The sequence below is a fragment of the Carassius gibelio genome, chromosome A5, assembly GCF_023724105.1.
Source record: "Carassius gibelio isolate Cgi1373 ecotype wild population from Czech Republic chromosome A5, carGib1.2-hapl.c, whole genome shotgun sequence".
Taxonomy (NCBI): Eukaryota; Metazoa; Chordata; class Actinopteri; order Cypriniformes; family Cyprinidae; genus Carassius; species Carassius gibelio.
In genome coordinates this window covers 7,414,902-7,433,704 of record NC_068375.1, presented here as the reverse complement: position 1 = coordinate 7,433,704, position 18,803 = coordinate 7,414,902, and the positions used below count along the sequence as shown (strand labels likewise).

Here is an 18,803-nt window from a genome sequence, read left to right as displayed (position 1 = left end):
GTAATTTATTCCTGTGATGCAAAGCAGGATTTTCATCAGTTATTACTCCTGTCTCTTAAATGGCATATTAATATTATGACGATCAGCATACTCGAAGCACAATTTTTGGGTGTTTCTTGGATTGTCTGTATTCTATTTTCATGCAAAGACTGTTTGTGTATTATATCTTGCACTTTGTCTTTGAATGTCATGTATAGATCTATGCATAAATCTCCTGTTCAGGACTACTGGGGGGGGGGGGTCTCCATTAAAACACAGAGTGTGTATTACTATTACTAATCATTAAACACCGATCTACTGAGCAACACCATGGCTAGAATTAAATGGAGTTGTCAGGGACATCATTTAAAATGACTGTAACATGATATGATTGCACCTGAATGTCAAAAGCTTTTCTATGACACATATTAATATGTTCTCACGCTCAAGATCTGATCTCCTTTGCGCAGTTCTCCGCTCAGGTCCGCAGGTCCTCCTGCCAGGATGAAAGAGATGAAGATTCCCTCACCATCCTCTCCTCCAACTATATTAAAGCCTAAACCCGTGGACCCTCGGTGGATCACAACACGCCTCGGGTCCCTGACACACAAGACAGAAGCAAGAGAGAACTTACAAAACAAGTCCAGGATGATGATAAGAGTAATCCTTTACTGTCAAATACACATTCTTTCAGATAGCACTGAACCTGAAGCACTTATTCTTGCAAACATCACGCAAGTCAGAATTGCAAGATATTCACTTGTAATTGCGAGAAAAAAAAAGTTAATAATAATAAAACCTTTTTATATTCTTTATTCAGCGGAGGAAACAAGCTTCCATATTTCTGAGAGCAACAAAGAAAGCATAACTAAATTTGAAATCTTGCGTGTGACCAGTTGCTGTTGAATTTAGTTTGCCAACATTTTGTGAAACATAAACCATACATAGTTTTGATGTCAATTACATTTCTGTATAAGGACAAAACTAATTTCAGATGATATTAGTATATTGTGAGATGTGTCATTACTGTTGAGGAAACGACTCCTGCTGTGTAACAAGTCTTTGGTCGTATCAGTCTCCTCTGAGTGGTTTCTATCAGGGAAAGTCGTTCTGTAATGCTTTAGTTCTTTAGATCCTCAGTATTGAGGAAGCCAGAGTCACAGAACTAAATTAGACACAGTCAACATGTCCTGCTCTAATTATGGAGAAAATCTGTGGAAATAACTGATTTCAATAGACTCAAAGATTTCTGAAGGATTTACTTATCGACTTTCGATCATAATTAGCCATATTTGAATAAATATAATGAACTCTTTGGGATCATTACGGGATTTTTTTAAGCTAATTTGAATGACTAATATGAAATATGAAATGACTTTAGCGAATAAATTCCAAATACTGAATAAGACTTAAAGAAGCTATATAAATGTTGTTTTGGTCTGCTGCTGTTTGCATCGTAGGTGTGACTCCAATCTAGAATTCAATTATTAATCTCAGCTGCCAATTCATATTTATTTTATTTACCAAAGGCAGGGTTATTATTGATAAGTAAAACTAAAATAATAAAATCAAGTAAATATGAAAAAAAAAATATATATATATATATAATTTAAAAAATCTAGTTGCCATAGCAACATTTCTCTTGATGTACTAAATAAGGAAAACTAAAAATAAATGAAAAGTTAAAAAACTAGACATAATTTTTTTTAAGTGATAAAACACACAAAATAAAAATGATGATATAAAACTAATTTAAGATGTTAATAAAAACTATAATAATACTTTGTGACTTTGGACCAGTCTTAAGAGTCAGTTTCACCAAATTGAGATTTATAGATCATCTGAAAGCTGAATAAATGATCTCTCCACTGATGTCTGGTTTGTTCGGATCAGACAATATTTGTCTGAGATACAACTATTATAAATCTGGAATTTGAGGGAGGAAAAAAATCCAAAAATGAGAAAATCATCTTTAAAGTTGTTCAAATGAAACTCTTAGAAATGCATATTACTAATAAAAAAATACATTTATATACATATTAACAGTAAGAAGTTTACAAAATATCTTCATGGAACATGATCTTTACTTAATATCCTAATGATTTTTGGCATTAAAGAAAATCTATAATTTTGACCCATACAGTGTATTTTTGTCTATTGCTACAAATACACCCCAGAGACTGGTTTTAAGTTCACAGGGTCACATGTAGTATCTCAACAATACTAAAATCACTCTGATGCAAGCTCATTTATTAGAGTCCATGGAATGTCATGAGCTTCATTACCTGGGTAAGTCATCATCTCCCAGCATGCCATGCAGCACTGGAGAAAAGCGGCTTGGTGAGGTGGGAGTGAGGGCTTGTGGGTAATCTGAGGCCAGGAAGTTAGGATGTCCGATGTCCGTGTCCAGATGCGGAGAGTACGCTGGAGGGTGAACACACACACACACACACACACACACAGGTTTTAGCCAGGCCTGTGCTCTGTAAAGCTAGTGTGCAGGCTGTGAAGCAGCGGTGTACTCACTGCTGGTGAGGTCTGGAGGGTTGTAGCTGCTGGTAAGGTACAGGTTGTTTGGCTTGGCCACTCTGAGGTAGACCACCTCTGCTGTGTTCTTCAGCGTGCCCACCGCGTCCTCATGCATCACGTCCTCCAAACACACATTATTCACCTGCAGATGCAGAGACTCACGTTATGGGACGCATGTCCCGCGGGAAAAAGAAATGCACTTGTGCACATGTAGTGTACTCAGATCTTAAAGGCATAATAATAATAATAAAAAATTGACTTGCAGATAATATAAGATTAATTAATTAAAATGACACTTAAGTTCAAAAGCGCTATACAAATAAACTTGAATTGAATTGAATGTGCTTTTAAGTGCACACTTATTTAGATGAACCTGCAAATTCTTGACTATTATTTTAACTGTAGTGTGTTGTTTTAATATTACATTTAAAGTTCATATATTTCAAATGTGCCAAATTGCAGAGTTGTTAGTTAACTAAATCTAAAACCGGAACTAAAATTAAAACAATTAAAATTATTTTGTTACTTAATATAAATAATTATAAACAAATAAAGGTTTAACTGAAAGTGAAACGTCATAGAAATAAACAAACAAACAAAACTATAAAAAATGCAAAAACACACAATAAAATTACCAAAACCTTAACAAATTGAAATAAAAACAGCTAATATAAAACTTATCCAAAGTATTAATACAGTAAAAACTAATAATATCTAATAAAATGACGCTGCTAAATTGCAACTTCACCATTACAAATATTTAAATGCATGAACTAAAAGTTGACTTTAAAGAGTATTTTTGTTTCCCATAGCTGTTTTTCAGTTCATTCGGCTGCAAAGAGAATAGTCGTAATTATCGAATTACATACTGTATAAAGACAAAAGAGGTACTAAAGTTAAATCCACAAAAGGTCATCGAAGTGCACTTCCTTTCCACGAGACAAGTTAAAAGCAGAAATGTAAGAACTGCTTTATGGACAGTTGCTTTCTAAAGTTGTTTTTAAAGTTGTGTTTAAAGTTGCAGTGTGCAATTTCTGCATCACTAGTGGCAACAAACAAAAGAGAATCTATTCAAGGATGCATGTAACTCAAAGTGAAGGCTAAATCCGATCGATGCCTGTAGTTCCTCCTGTGTGCAGCAGGTGGCGCCATTGAAGAGTCTAACCCATAAGTCTCCAGTCTAATCTTCACACATGCCAGTCCTCAGCTTACCGCCAGGATCTTATCACCGATCTGTAGTCGTCCGTCTTTATGAGCCGCTCCTCCCTCGATGATCTTTGTGACGTAAATGCTGTTGTCTCCAGGGATGTGCTGGTTCCCCACACCACCCGCTATACTAAAGCCTAGCCCTGAGACACAAACACAGCAGTGACATCTCTCTTCACAAACACAGCTCTCAGTTCTTCAGTATTTGAAAAAAGATGCAATGTGGATGCCTTTCTGTCAAAAACAGTTCATAGTAGCCATTGACTTCCATGCTGTGCAAAAAAAAAACAAATAAATACTGTGGAAGTCAATGGCTACCGTCAACTGTTTGGATCCCAACATTCTTCAAAACATCTTATTTCGTGCTCAACAGCAATGAAGAAGCTCATAGGGGTGTGGGACGAGTGGAGGGTGGGGAAATGATGACAGAACTTTCATCTTTTTGGGGAACTATGCCTTTAAAGAGCGCAAGCATTTAATGTGCAGACGTCAAACTGCAGCGTGTGTTTCTAATGAACAGAACTTTATTTTGTGTCGATGTGGGCACATAATTACCATTATATTTATATTGATAATTGTCATTCTTGGTGGGAACAGACTTTAACAGGTCTCCCTTAAAGCTTTGCAAATGAAATAATCAAATTAAAAACAATTAAATAATATAATATAAAAGAGTTTAATGAGAACGGCTTGATCACATCATTCACAGCGCTTCATGGGAATAGCCTTCTCAAATTGGCTCATTGGTGGAGCCTTCTGCAAAGCATCTTGGGTAATGTAGTTTTAAGCCACAAGTGTTCCACTAGTGTTGAAATAATGCAAACAAATGGCTTCAACGAAAGCACATTCCACTGATTAACAACCTTGTAGCCCACAGCAGCTGTAAAAGTCACGGTGATGAATCACTTCGATGTATTCTGCATGTGTAAGTCACTCGGGATGAAAGCATCTGCTCAGTGAATACTTCTAAGTGATAAACAGAGCCTAGGTCATCCGGTCAGCGAGTGTGCACCTTTTGGCCCTTTGATGAGCTTGAGTTCAGTGACTTTCTCAGCGACGGGTTTCCTGCGTAATACATAGAGTCTGACGATAGCGCCCGCCTCCTTTAGCGCCTCCACTGCCTGACTGTGGGTCACCTCCCGAACATCCACGTCATTCACGAAGAGGATGCTGTCATTTACTCTAGGACAGAGAGAGAGAGAGAGAGATGGAAATAAGTTATTAAGGCAACATCTGTTAGAAGCTGCTGGCGCTCAGCCATAAATACACCTCTTGAACTGACAGCTGTCAAAAAAATTTGAATTTAAAAATGACATTTTTTCCCTTTTTTTAAGTTTCTGGCAACATCTGGCAACACTGATGTACAGCTTAAGATATAAAAGATGTTATGTGCGTATGATATTGTAAGTGCAAATTATAAGTGAATAATTTTGACTTTCTAGAGAGGTTTTATTCCTCACAGAACACCCAGCCACACACAATGTGTGTTTACACAGGCTTTCAAATGCTTTAAAAGTCTTAAGTCTTGTGTCACATGTTATGAAACAATTTACAAAACAGTTGCAAAAAGTCAAAATTAAATTATGAAATGCAATGTACAGATCATTAACCATATAAGGCCACATATTTGATAGATAAATCCTTTATTATTATTATTATTATTTAGAAAAATCAAGTTAAAATGTGAATAGAATAAATCAGGCTTTTGAGGAACTCTTATTAGTTCATCTCTCAATCATCTTTGTATTGAATGATATGTTTTGTCCTCCACTATAAAAACGACAGATATTAAATCAATAAACTGTCTCTCTCTTTTTTTTATCTAATTAATCACATATTAAATTTGGCTCTAAAAATATGAGATAAATGAAAAAAATATCAAGTAGATATTAAAAAATAAAAGTATTTGTTGGGAAAAATATTTTATTCGATTCAACATAATATTTATTTCACATAGACATTTTTGCTAAATATATATGTTCTTGCATTATTTACATATGTGACCCTGGACTAAAAAACGTTAAGTGTCTTAAGTGTCAATTTTTCCAAATTTAGATTTATTGATCATCTGAAAGCTGAATAAATGATCTCTCCACAGATGTGTGGTTTGTTCGGAGGAAAATATTCGTCTGAGATACAACTATTATAAATCTGGAATCTGAGGGAGCAAAAAATCTAAATATTGAGGAAATCATCTTTAAAGTTGTTCAAATGAATTCTTAGCAATGCATATTACTGATATAAAATTCTGTTTTAATATATTTACAGTAGGACAAAATATGTTCATGGAATGATTTTTGGCATAAAAGAAAAATCTATCATTTTGACCCATACAGTGTATTGTTGGCTATTGCTACAAATATACCCCAGAGACTTCAGACTGTTTTTGTGCTCCAGGGTCACATATATTTAAAATGAACTTATTTACTGAACAGTTGTTTAAAATCAGATTTGTCTGAAGATCAGACTTGTGTGATATTGCTCTCGCTGCTCATGTGCTATCGCTTATCATATGATATAAATATAGAAAATGCTACAATATCTTGAATTTTAGGGGCAAATAACTGCATTCCATAGGCTACATCATGCAGTGAGTTGTTGCCCTGTATCATGTTTGTCAAAAGTCAACTGTATGAAACAGAAGATGATGTACAGCGATAAAAAGGGTGTTTAGAAATAGGTCTGAAATTAGACAGAACTGAAGGATCCAGATTAAGCTCCAATGAAGGTGCACAAAGTATTAGATGAACTCTGAAACAGAGAGTACTCTCATTCTCCAGTGAAATCACACTGTGCGGGGAAAAGATAAATGTTCTTGTCTTTCTGGACTACAGTCCATTTGGTCCCAGCCCTACCAAAAGTAATGAAGCCCTACTGTCTGCAGACGAGAAGAGAAGAGCAGAGGACAGCATTAAACAGCTGACAGTCCATCAGCATCCACAGTTTGACTCTGAGGGGTTAACGCCAATGGCTCTCTCATCATTAACTAACCAACATGTCACTACAAACCTGTATGACTTTGATGAACAGATCGAAACGAGTCATTATTCCCTCCTCCGGTGAGCTCTTTCACTCAGACTCCGCTGACTTTGGAACAACATCACGGTGAGGAGATAATGACAGAAATCTGTCTCTTTTTCTTTCTTTCTGTGCTATTTCTGTCTGCATTCTGTATGTGTATGTGTGTGTGTGTGTGTGTGTGTGGATGTGCTGGAAAGCTCTGGGGTAGAACTGCATTTGTTAGCAGGAACCCCAGCTGGTCCCATTATGAATGCATCACCAGTACATCCACTGAGACAGTGTGATTATACATGTGAGCATATACAGTACGCATACAGTGACTGGAAAATTAAGTCTATAAACGGATAATCACGATTATTTCACGCAGAGAAAAATATCATCACAATTCCAAAATATAGTCACGATTATTGTTCATCTTATTATTTTATTTTCTACATTTCATCAGAATTATTGCACTTTCACATAAGATTGCACAGATTTATTTGCGGCAAACAGCACAGACGACTGTGAAAGAAACAGACTGGCTGTATTACACTTTTATTTGAGCATTTTAATACGCTTTTTCCTAATGTGGAGAGAGCATGTGCGGTTGCCAGATTGGGAAGATTAAGTAAACTGCTAGGCATAAAATGTGTCCATGTGTTTTTTTAAGAAAAAATAAGCTCTGCTTGGGGGATTTAAACTCTTGACATCTGGCAACCACAACCATGAAAGCTTGTGGAGACCTGTTCCCATTGCAAGAAATATCACAGACGACCATGCTTAATAAATCGAGAGAATCATGTAAATCAAGATTCATTGCAAAGTCCTCATTGTGTTGAATGTCATTGTGTTAGATAAGTGGCATTCATTTCAAAGAAAGGTGTATTTCACAAAACGTTTTCTAATTTATATATATATATAAATGAATGTTACACTAATGCAATGATTTTCATTCATTAGTAAACATCACTTAAGCGCCTAAATAGTTTTTGGGTGAGTGTATATTCAGTCACCTGAGTCTCCCGTCTTGTGCCGCAGCTCCTCCAGGAATGATCTTAGTGATGAAGATGCTGGGGTCGTCTCCCACATGAGGGTTATCAGTCCCTCCGGCGATACTGAAGCCTAGCCCAGAGTTCCCCTACACACACACACACACACACACACACACACACACACACTTACATACACTGAAGTTACAGGTGCCAACATATACTCACATGCATTCAATTTGCTTTAGATGTCAAATGCAATTTATAAACATTGAAACATGTAATTTATTGATAGAATCCATTGTGAAAAAGAACAGTATGGAAATAATATGCTTATATTCAGAAATGTCTAGTTAAGTGTGACTTGACTCTAATGTTTTCAGACACTTAAATTAATCTGTATTAAAGTTTAAATATACATCGAGTGCTTTTGAATCGCCCTAAGTACATCTTTATATGCAATTTCATAATTATTTTTGTGTGTACTTTTTTATTGTAAAATAAAACATACTTTCATGTCATTTCTATTGAAACAATGTATTTAAATGTATTTGTGATTGCAAATCTAAAATGAAGCTCAAATTTAATGCATTTAAAATATATTGAAATGTCATTCAGAATAGCACACTAAAGTTAAATTAGCTTATTATAAAATTATAATCAAGTACTTTAGTATGTTAGTCAATGTATCAAAACAAGTATGCTTCATCAAAACAATCAACAAAAGCTTATTAAAACCATGATATAAAATGTACTTTTTAAACTTGTCAGTATTAGGAAGGGCACTTTTTTTTTTTTTTTAAAGGTCATCAAAGTGTCTCTTTACATTAGTGGCCTTATTTAATTCATATTATATCATTTGCAAGTACAGATTTGGATAAGATTTGAAGTGTACTTTCAATATAATTAAGTGTACTTCTTTTTTCACAAAGGTTATGTAAAATCTTACTCTTACAAAATATATTACTACATATTAAAAATACCTGCACCCATACACAGAAAGACCTATGTTTAAAAAACACAGTTCTGTACAGTTTGTAAGATTTACCCTTTCCAGCGTAATCTCTTCATATTCAATCTCTCCTTCTGCTCCATTGACCTACAAGACAGCACATGCAATGTCAGTCCCCTTAAGATATCAGCTTAAGACACGTATTATACAGTAATAGACATGCAAATATGGCAATGTTTTCCAGCTATTAAAAGAAAGCAACTCTTTTAACCGAAAGGTGGGTTTTCCATTCATACAGTTTTGAGCAATGCATTTATTGGTGGAATGCATAGCTAGACTTTCACGTTGTCTGAAGAAAATATTAGGTGTTATTGACTGCTCAAAACTTGTGTGAATGTTGTTCCAGAATGAAAAAACAAACAAAAAACCACCACCACCCCAGCACTTGACTTGTGATTGTGTGGCTGGCTGCCAAGGCATTACTATTATCATTGTCTGGGTATTCTTCCTTTGAGATATCATTTCTGTCTGCACCACTAATCATTTCTAGATCTGAAGACTACAATCTGCATAACACTTACATACGGCGAGCCGTCCAGTGTGTCAGTATTCACCACGACCGGAGGAGAGTTCCCCTGCAGGAGAAACAGAGAGGAGATGTTCAGCACAGTGCGTATTACACATGATGTCCTGAAACACACCACAGGACTTCAGCTGATGGATACACACTGTGCGCAGTAAGCAACTTTACAGTATGCATTCTGAATACATTAATGGAGTCTCTTCTGCTGACAAAGGCTGCATTTTTTCAATATAATAACCACTTTCTATTTTAATATTTGTTCTATGATGCTCCGCTGTATTTTCAGCATCATTCCTCCAGTCTTCAGTGTCACATGATCTTCAGAAATCAGAATAATATTTGCTGCTCCAGAAACATTTCTAATTATTATCAATGTTGAAAACAGTTGTGCTGCACAATATTTTTGTGGACATTAACGTTAATATTATATATGTCACTTTTGATCAATTTAATGCATCCACAAAATAATCATTTTCTTTCAGTCAAAAATAAAATAAAAACCTTAGTGACTCCAAACTATTGCATGGTACGGCACATTTTTATTTCCTAGATCCTTCCTGCTGAAGTAAACATGCAATGTTACGTGACCACAATGTAACATAATACTGTTTGAACGATACCTGTGCATTACATGGCCGGCAGATTAATGTATATAACAGCAGCATTTCATTCAAAACAGCCAAGATTTTTTACAAGTCTGATAGTTTTGCAGGTCTTTCCACTGAAATAAAGTAAAAGCAAACAGCACATACATCCACTGGATAAGCTGTACTACAACACGCACAGCCCTGTTTTACAACTCACACACACACTACAAGCAATTTACAGCTGTAACGTTTGCTAGCACCTCTACTGCTTTCCAATAAATGTGATTAGAGACACACACACACACACACACACACACACACACACACACAAGCGGGCAGTAATGCCCTTCAGCTCAGTTCCAAACTCCTGCCTTTCATTACAGGGCTCTGCAGCCGCCCACATGATCACATTAACACACACTCAGCTACACACGCTGTCAGAAACTCATTCAAGTGCTCACTGCCCCTCGGCTTCCACTGCCAAAGGAGAGACACATCTGAGAGAGATGAGCTTTAGCATGCAGCCACAGGGAGGAGGAGTGTGTGTGTGTGTGTGTGTGTGTGTGTGTGTGTGTGGGCGAGCCGCTCTGACCCTCAACATCTAAAATGTAAATTAAACAATCATTTTTTATGGCTCTTCAATCCAATACACATACACATCCTTAAAGTATCAAGTAGCTTTAGGGAGAAATAATTTATTTGATTCAACATAATATTTACTACACATAAACATTTTGGCTAAATATATATGTTCTTACACTATTTACATATGCGACCCTGGATAAAAACAACAGTCTTAAGCGTAATTTTTTCAACTGAAAGCTGAATAAATCATATTTCCATTGATGTATGGTTTATTAGGATTGGACAATATTTTGCTGAGATACAACTATTTGAAAATCTGGAATCTGAGGGTGCATTTAAAAATGTAAATATTGAGAAAATTGCCTTTGAAATTGTTCAAATGAAGCATCTTAGCATTGCATATCACTAATCAAAAATTAAGTTTTGATATATTTACGGTAGAAATTTACTAAATATCTCCATGGAACATGATCTTTTCTCAATATGATAATGATTTTTGGCATAAAAAAAAAATCAATCATTCGTATATTGGGCTACTTCTAAGTGTGTGAACTGCACATTAACTATAGTCTATAAAACACTTGAATATTATATAATATTAATGAAATAAGAGGCCACTTCATTTTCATGACAGTTTCTTAACACTTAAGTAGCCTTTAAAAAATTAAGACCATTTAATTAAGACCATTTTTTAACAGAAATGTATAATAATCTTTTGTAAGTTGAACTAATTTTATATTACATTTAATATGTAAATTGACTACATTGCAACTTTATTGTTACAAACATGTAATTACAAATAATAAATGACAAGCAATTAGAAATGCCATGCCAAGGTATATTTTAGTTTACCAGAAATGCATCTCAGTACATTCAGCAGTGGACTTTAATTATATTTTAAAGACAATTATAATTATAAAAAAATTGCATATAAACGATGTACTTACGTAAGTATTACTGTATTTCATATAGTTTTTGACTTTAATACATTCTCATTTATTTGTATGTCACATGCAATTGCATCTAAAGATATTACGTTCAGCTCACACTTAAGTACGCTCTTTTAAAGTATACTGTTTCTGTAATAAGTGCTCTTTTTGAAAGTATGCATTTTCACGAGGCTAAAATGCTATTAATTATCATATTAAATAGAAATAGAAATGATACAAAGTAATGTAGTAAAGTATAAAATACTGTGGTGTATCAGATAATACTATGCTATTTTGATATATATAACGGTACACTTTTATGAACATATTCAAAGGTCATGGTGCTTAAAATGCTTTTAAGGTACATCAAGTTTAGCACAGAATTCAAATCATGGTATACTTTCAAAAATGTTTTAATAAAGTTAAATAGAAGCAATAGTTTAAAGGAACAGTTTTACCAAAAATTATAATTTGCTGAACAATTAATGATGGATGTTTCAGCTTTTGTCATCATTTGAAGTTGTGTTGTGGAACATTGTGATGTTTTTATCAGCTGTTTAAACTCTGTTTGCAACTTTTTGCAAGTGTACTTAAGTGTGTCCCTCAGCGTATGCAAATGAATGGGAATCGCATTTACAGTAAATACATCTACTGGAATCAATAAAAGAAACATTTAAAACCATCAGACATTTCAAAAATATAAACATAGTGAAACATTACATGAGACTGCTTTGATAAAATTATAAACAGCTAAAAGAGTAAACTCGCTAACTTCCACTTAGTATCCATGCATAACGTAAGGATATGCAAACACCAGCCACAGGAATTATGTTAGTTACACATAACCAGGCATTCACCCAACTGGAAAAGCCATCCTCAAAGAACACTCATTTACTTAAGAATTCATGTAAGATCTTCATGTTTTTGCTTTTAAACCTTCCGGCTCACTTTCTTTACAGAATTCAATGTGCATTTCTATGAGTTTAATATTCTTTCTAGCTATCTCCAAGGCCGATATATCGGCCGATATTTGTCATTTTCAACATCGGCCGATAAGTTCTTCTGTTTGCCCGATGTGTTGGACAGTCCGTGTGATTTGAATGCTTTAAACTTTAGATTATGCTGTGCTATATGCATATATTGCACACTGTCATATTCATGTCATTTTCTCTGTATGCTGCGTGTAAAATGAGGGTTACCCTGGGTTTATAAAAAAAATAAAAATATTCCCAGTGCATCCAAACTTCCCAGAACACTGAGTGCCCTCAGTGTTTACTTTCTTTATAATTACATTTTTGTGAAAAATTAAATACTGTCAACTAAAGTATAAGTTTGTTTCATTCACACATTTATTTTTATCCATTGTCAAATGATTTCAAATTTCTTAAATATTAATAATAATAATTAAAAAAATTATATTGGCTTTATTTGGGCTTTCGGCCCCCCTGCTTTCCAAGATAACAGCATCGGCTGTCAAAAAACACATATCGGTTGACCACCAGTTCTTTCACATACAAAAGATGATATTTTGAAGAATGTTGGTAACCAAAGACTCGGCGGAAGTCATTGACTCCATTTTATTTATTTATTTTTTTCCTCCATACTATAGAAGTCAATGACTACTGTCAGCTGTTTGGTTGCTAACGTTCTTCAAAATCCCTTTTTTTCTGTTCAGCAGAAGAAAGAAACTAACAGGTCTGTAACGACAAGATGAGGGTGAGTAAATGATGGAAGAATACTTTATTTTTGGGTGAACTGTCCCTTTAAGAGAGTAAGGCGGGTAAGTGAGATGCTAGATGCATCCTGGTGAGTGGGTGGTAATGTTGAGCTCTTCTCTCTCTCTCTCTCTCTCTCTCTCTCTCTCTCTCCCTCTCTCCGCTCTGTTTTTCACTGGATTTCTCTGCACCTTATTCCCCCTCATCTTCCTCTCAGCCCTCCCTCGCTGGTTCTCTGGTTTCAGATGATTTGTTGTGCCGCAGTAGTCTGTTGATTAGCCGGAGAAGATGCTCTGTAGCTAAAGCATGAAATCAGCCTCCTACTCTCACACCGTTACTTCTCTCCTTCTCATTTCACTTCCACTTTTCTGTCTGTTCCTCCACCAAGCTCTCTATTCAAAGACGCCTTTTGAGATGATGACAATGATGGTAACAAAGATGTACCAGACAAGGATTTCCACAGCGTTACATAGCCAGAGTATTTCTACTCTGGTTTCAACTCTACACTAACACGGCCTCATGCAGGAGACACATCTGACTCTCATGATGCAAAACATAACCCAACAATGATTTAATATAATTACTTTTGGTATGTTTCAAAAGATTTATTGACGCACAAGCGAATTTCTTGCATTGCTATGCATTGCTTATATGCATTGCTAAGAATTCATTTGAACAACTTTAAAGATGATTTTCTCAATATTTTGATTTTTTTGCATCCTCAGATTCCAGATTTTCAAATAGTTGTATCTCGGCCAAATATTGTCCTCCTAACAAACCACAGACCAATGGACAGATTATTATTCAGCTGTCAGGTGATGTATAAATCTCAATTTTGATAAATTTACTGGTTTTGTGGTCCAGGGTCACATGTGTGTGTGTTTATAGTCATTTTACAGCTGCTTTGAATATGACTGATCCAATCGGATTTGAACAGTTTACTCTAAAATAATTATTAATTATTAAAATAATATTTTAATTGTAAAAGTAATTTTAAAAGTAAAATGTCACACTTTACTTTAGGAACCAATTCTAACTATTAACTCACTATTAACTACAACTTTTGCTTCAATAAACTCCTAATTTGCTGCTTATTAATAGTCAGTAATGTAGTAGTTAAGTTTATGCATTGGTTGGATTAAGTAATATGCATGTTCATAGTTAATAGTGAGAATTGGACCCTAAACTTAAGTATCAACTATTCTTTATTACAGGAATCATATTAACTGCTTTTTGTCAGCCTTGGTGAACTAAAGAGACTTCTTTACAAAAACATGAAAAACTCTTGCTGAAAAGCTTGAACATTAGTCACAGTGGAGCGTTAGTGAGATCAGTGTTGTGGAGATGAAGACGTCTGTTTGTCAGAGGATAAGAACAGCCTCTCATTATAACAAACATCTGTTCATCTCTCTACGTTCCCCAGCCTGGTTTCTCTTTCTCTTTCCACCTCACTTCCCTTATTAAGACAACTTGATAAGCCTGCAATCTATTCATGTCACAGAAAAAGAAGAGACAAAGGAAAACTTCTAGAAATAAGTGAACACACTGTGGACTCGTGATGTAATGCATGTCTAGAAAAGCCAGCGCTGAGTGCTACAATTAGAGCAAACAGAAACTATGCTCTGTATAACGTCTATTTAACCTAAATGTCTGTTTTAGTTCAAATCACATACTTCATGTATTCATTGCAAATTCATCAAGATGACTGGAGTGTATTTAAAGAGAAAATACTACTTTCTAGACTTCCTACTCCAAGATGAACTCCATGTTTCGATTTTTGTCAAAGTAATGTCAGGAATGAGTCATGCAGATCACACAAATCTAACTCATACATCTTTATCTAGGTGCAACACACATTAAGTATGAAAACTTAACATTCATTTTGCACTTACTGTAAGTATTATTCAAGTATTATATATACTTTTTGAAGTATGCTAAAATTCACCTTCAAGTGAGGCATAGTGTTACAAGTAACACAAACATTATCTTACATTTAAAAACATCTAATTTAGATAATAAAATGCTGATGATGCATGTATGCAGCATCTTTGTTTAGATTGTGATTAAAATACAGTGGTTATCTCTCATTTTAAATGGAAAGATTACAGACAAAGCCTTAGATAGTTTTATGAATATTTTATTTTTATTTAAAATTTTATTATACTTTTGTTATTTGACATATTTCTGTTTTACAAATATATGTGCATCATTTTTTCCCGAGAAATGGAAAAAATGACACTTTTTCATTGATAACTTATTTTAAATAAAAAAAAATGGTAACACTTTAGAATAATGGTCCATTAATTAATGTTAGTTAATTCATTAATTAACATGAACAAACCATTTATTACTCAATTAATGAAAACACAGTTATTCATTGTTAGTTCATGCTAATTCAGAGTGCATTAACCAATGTTAACAAGCACAACTTTTGATTTGAATAATGCATTAGTAAATGTTGAAATTAACATGAACTAAGATTAATAAATGCTGTTGAAGGATTGTGCTTGCTTTGATCACGTTAACTAAAGCAGTTAACTAACATTAACTAACGGACCGTTATTCTAAAGTGTTACCAAAAAATCAAAAAGGAAGACAATCGTATCGTGAATAGAATTGTATTGTGAGTTGGTTGTAATGTTACATCCATATCAGGGCTGCACGATTAATCAAAACTAAACTGCAATCGTGATTAGGCAAAATCTGGGGAAAGCACGTGACGGAGATTTACTACTGATCACAGAACTGACTATACTGACAAGACAGACATGACAATCACATTGGATTAATCGTGCAGCCCTAATTCCCTGTGTATAGCTATAGATTGTGGAGGAATCTGCTTGCATTTGACTGTAGAGAAATCAAATTCCAGGAAATCAAATCATAATCCACACCAGCCGAGGATCAGACTCGACCAGGAAAGCAATCTCTTTGGCCCACATACATGTGTGTGTGGTAGGAAAACTACGGCAGGATGATAGCCTGTGATCAGATATGTGCATGTTATAACACTATATAGCACTAAGTTACAACTTCTGCACTATTCAATATTTTTCATTGAACCATTAAAGGTGCTGTATGTAAGATTTTGACTCTACAAAAGCATAACAACACCATAATATGTTTGCATATATTTTAAAAGTTAAAATACTTGTTTATCTGAAAAACAATGCTACAGTCAGTTATTCTCCTTTGAAAATGTCATTTACATTTGAAGAGAAAGAACATCATGTGAATAAATGACTTTGTTAGTGGCTCTTCAACACAAACCTGATTCTAAACATTGCTGTGTGCATCACTTCCTGTTGTGCGCCTCAAATATGATCAATCATAAATAAATAAACATATTTGCATATAAAATATAGCAGTGATGTCAAAACATTAGCTTTTATAATGTTTTTATTTTTGAGTAAAACAAGGTCTATGATAAATATTTACAGTGTAGATTACACACAATAAACACCTAAAAAAGGAGATTGACAAAAACACAGCTACACCAATAAGACGGAGAAACGCCCAAAGAAGCCAGCAGAAGACCAGCTCAGCCTGAATTACCAGGAGTGATGAAGCTCCTTGACCGTGAAAGTCATGCTGATTAAGCTCGTTCAGAAGCATCCACAACACAACAAACGCTTTATGATCAAATCACCAGAGAAGAGTGAACCCAGACACACAAAGTCAGAAGACTTTGATTGCACTTTAATGAATGTGTCTGTAATAATCTAGCAAAAAATCCAGAAAATAACAGTTTTACACTGAAAAAACAATCATTAACCAAAACATTTTCAAATAACTGGCAGTAGCGGCTGCCAAAAAAAACAACAACATACAATTCAAGTAAACTATCTTAATTCAAAGAAGAATCTGTAAAATAAGAGTGATAAGACTTCACTATTTTTCATTATGGTTTGACCAAAAACACATCAATATTCTAATTAGATGCAATGTATAGAATGGGAAAACAAATTTATGGAGATTTTACGCACATATTCAATTTAAATCATTCTGATATATCTTTCATAACATAGTTAGGGGTGTGCGATATCACGATTTTTGATTGTGGATGATTAATATGTCTCTACGATCTGCTTTTGAAGAAATATCATGGTATCGTGCTACAGCGCAAATTCTGTCAGTTCTGGCACCTTCATCATGAGACACTGCACTTCACCGTCACAAAAGTAATTTATTTGCATGTGCTTTAAAGCCTTGCCGGTTAAACATTTAATTTGCATGCTGTTCTGACATCCGACTTTTCTGAGCGTGTACAACTGAAGCACACTAAATATCCTGTCAAACAGCACCCGATAACTGGACCAAGTTATCTTTCGCATCCGATTACGCTAACACTGTCAAAAACACAAGGTTTACACAGAAACAGTTGGTTGTATCTAAAGTGAAAGTAAACAGTTGAGAGAGAAATAAAGCGTGCAGCTCTTAAAGTGACAGCAGACTAATAAACATGTTGCCACTTGTCTTTAAAGACATAGCTCACCCCAAAATTACAATTCTGTCATTATTTACTCACTGACATGTTGTCACAAATCTATAATATTTTATTTTATTTATTTATTTATTTCATTTTTTTGCTGAACATAAAAGAAGATATTTTGAGGAATGTGGCTAACCAAAAAGTAGTTGGTCCCCATTGACATACAAAAAAATAGTATGGAAGACACAGGAGACCAACAACTGTTCATTATTTAAAACAACTTTTGTGTTCAACAGAAGAAAGAAACTCATTCAGGTTTAAAACATCTTGAGAGCGAGTAAATGAAGACAGAATTATCCCTTTAATGTTAATAAAACAACAAAAAAAGAGAAAAATCACTCACTGCTCTTGAGTGAAGAACTAATACAGTTGCTTTAAATCTATAATTTATACAGTGAAGTGTATGTAGTGTTTCATTTTTCCATTCAATTTCTTGAATGCTACTTATAAAAACACCTACAGTCCCTGATAATTAAAGCATTGTTTGTTTTATTCGTATATTATGTGTATTTGTAATGTGTATCTTTGGTCTTGTTTTTTAAAAACAAAGACAAAATAACAACAAAGTTTTTTATCTTCACCCACTTTGGCCTAAATGTCTGCCATCCTTTTTTGCTTTTTTGTTTGTGTTTGTTTTATGTTCTTTTGTGTTGTAAAAATAGGGAAAGTAGTTTGGCTGTACTGTTCAGACAACTTGCATCATGACAAAGAATCATGATTTTTCCTTACCACCATACCACCTAATACCAAAACTATCCTAAAATGTAAAAAACAACAGTCTTCTACTGCACTGTAAGTACTGAGAACTAATGTGTGCAACATGAAGAGCATGGTATATGAAAGCATGTGCAATACATGAGCACTTCCTGATCCAGACCTGAAATTCTCTCTTCATTTCCTGTCCTTTCTCAAATTTTCCATGCACTATTATAATATAAATATTATATATGTATAAAATAACTAATATGCGCTGACAGCCACCCAAACCAGAATTTGAAAACATCACTTCATTAAACCACTAATAAATATGAAAAGTTCAAACCAAACAATTTGCATAATCAAGTTCATGCCATACTTTTATGTTACACTAAACTTTTTAAATGGGAACGGTTGCATAATCTTACTTTGTTCTGCTCGAGTGATTTGTCCACCGGTCCAGCGGGGGATTCATCCAGTAAAGGTCTTAGCAGCCCCTTGGTTTCACACCAGCCTCGTCTGCCATTTAACTCTTCTAATCTCACTTGTGCTTGGCTT

The 18,803-nt window shown here is 34.6% G+C and overlaps 1 protein-coding gene across 4 annotated transcripts in view; it reads right to left on the bottom strand.

Annotated features, from left to right (window-relative positions):
* LOC127990697 (disks large homolog 4-like) overlaps positions 1-18,803 on the bottom strand; it is a 116,735-nt gene that overhangs the window by 24,488 nt on the left and 73,444 nt on the right. For all 4 annotated transcript variants that reach the window (XM_052591518.1, XM_052591517.1, XM_052591516.1 and 1 more), the window contains 8 exons: positions 9,240-9,293; positions 8,755-8,805; positions 7,731-7,855; positions 4,727-4,896; positions 3,721-3,857; positions 2,506-2,650; positions 2,265-2,403; positions 423-579 (listed from right to left, as the gene is read on the bottom strand). In XM_052591518.1, coding sequence (XP_052447478.1) covers positions 423-579; positions 2,265-2,403; positions 2,506-2,650; positions 3,721-3,857; positions 4,727-4,896; positions 7,731-7,855; positions 8,755-8,805; positions 9,240-9,293 — 978 coding nt within the window. The remainder of the gene's footprint in view (positions 1-422; positions 580-2,264; positions 2,404-2,505; positions 2,651-3,720; positions 3,858-4,726; positions 4,897-7,730; positions 7,856-8,754; positions 8,806-9,239; positions 9,294-18,803) is intronic.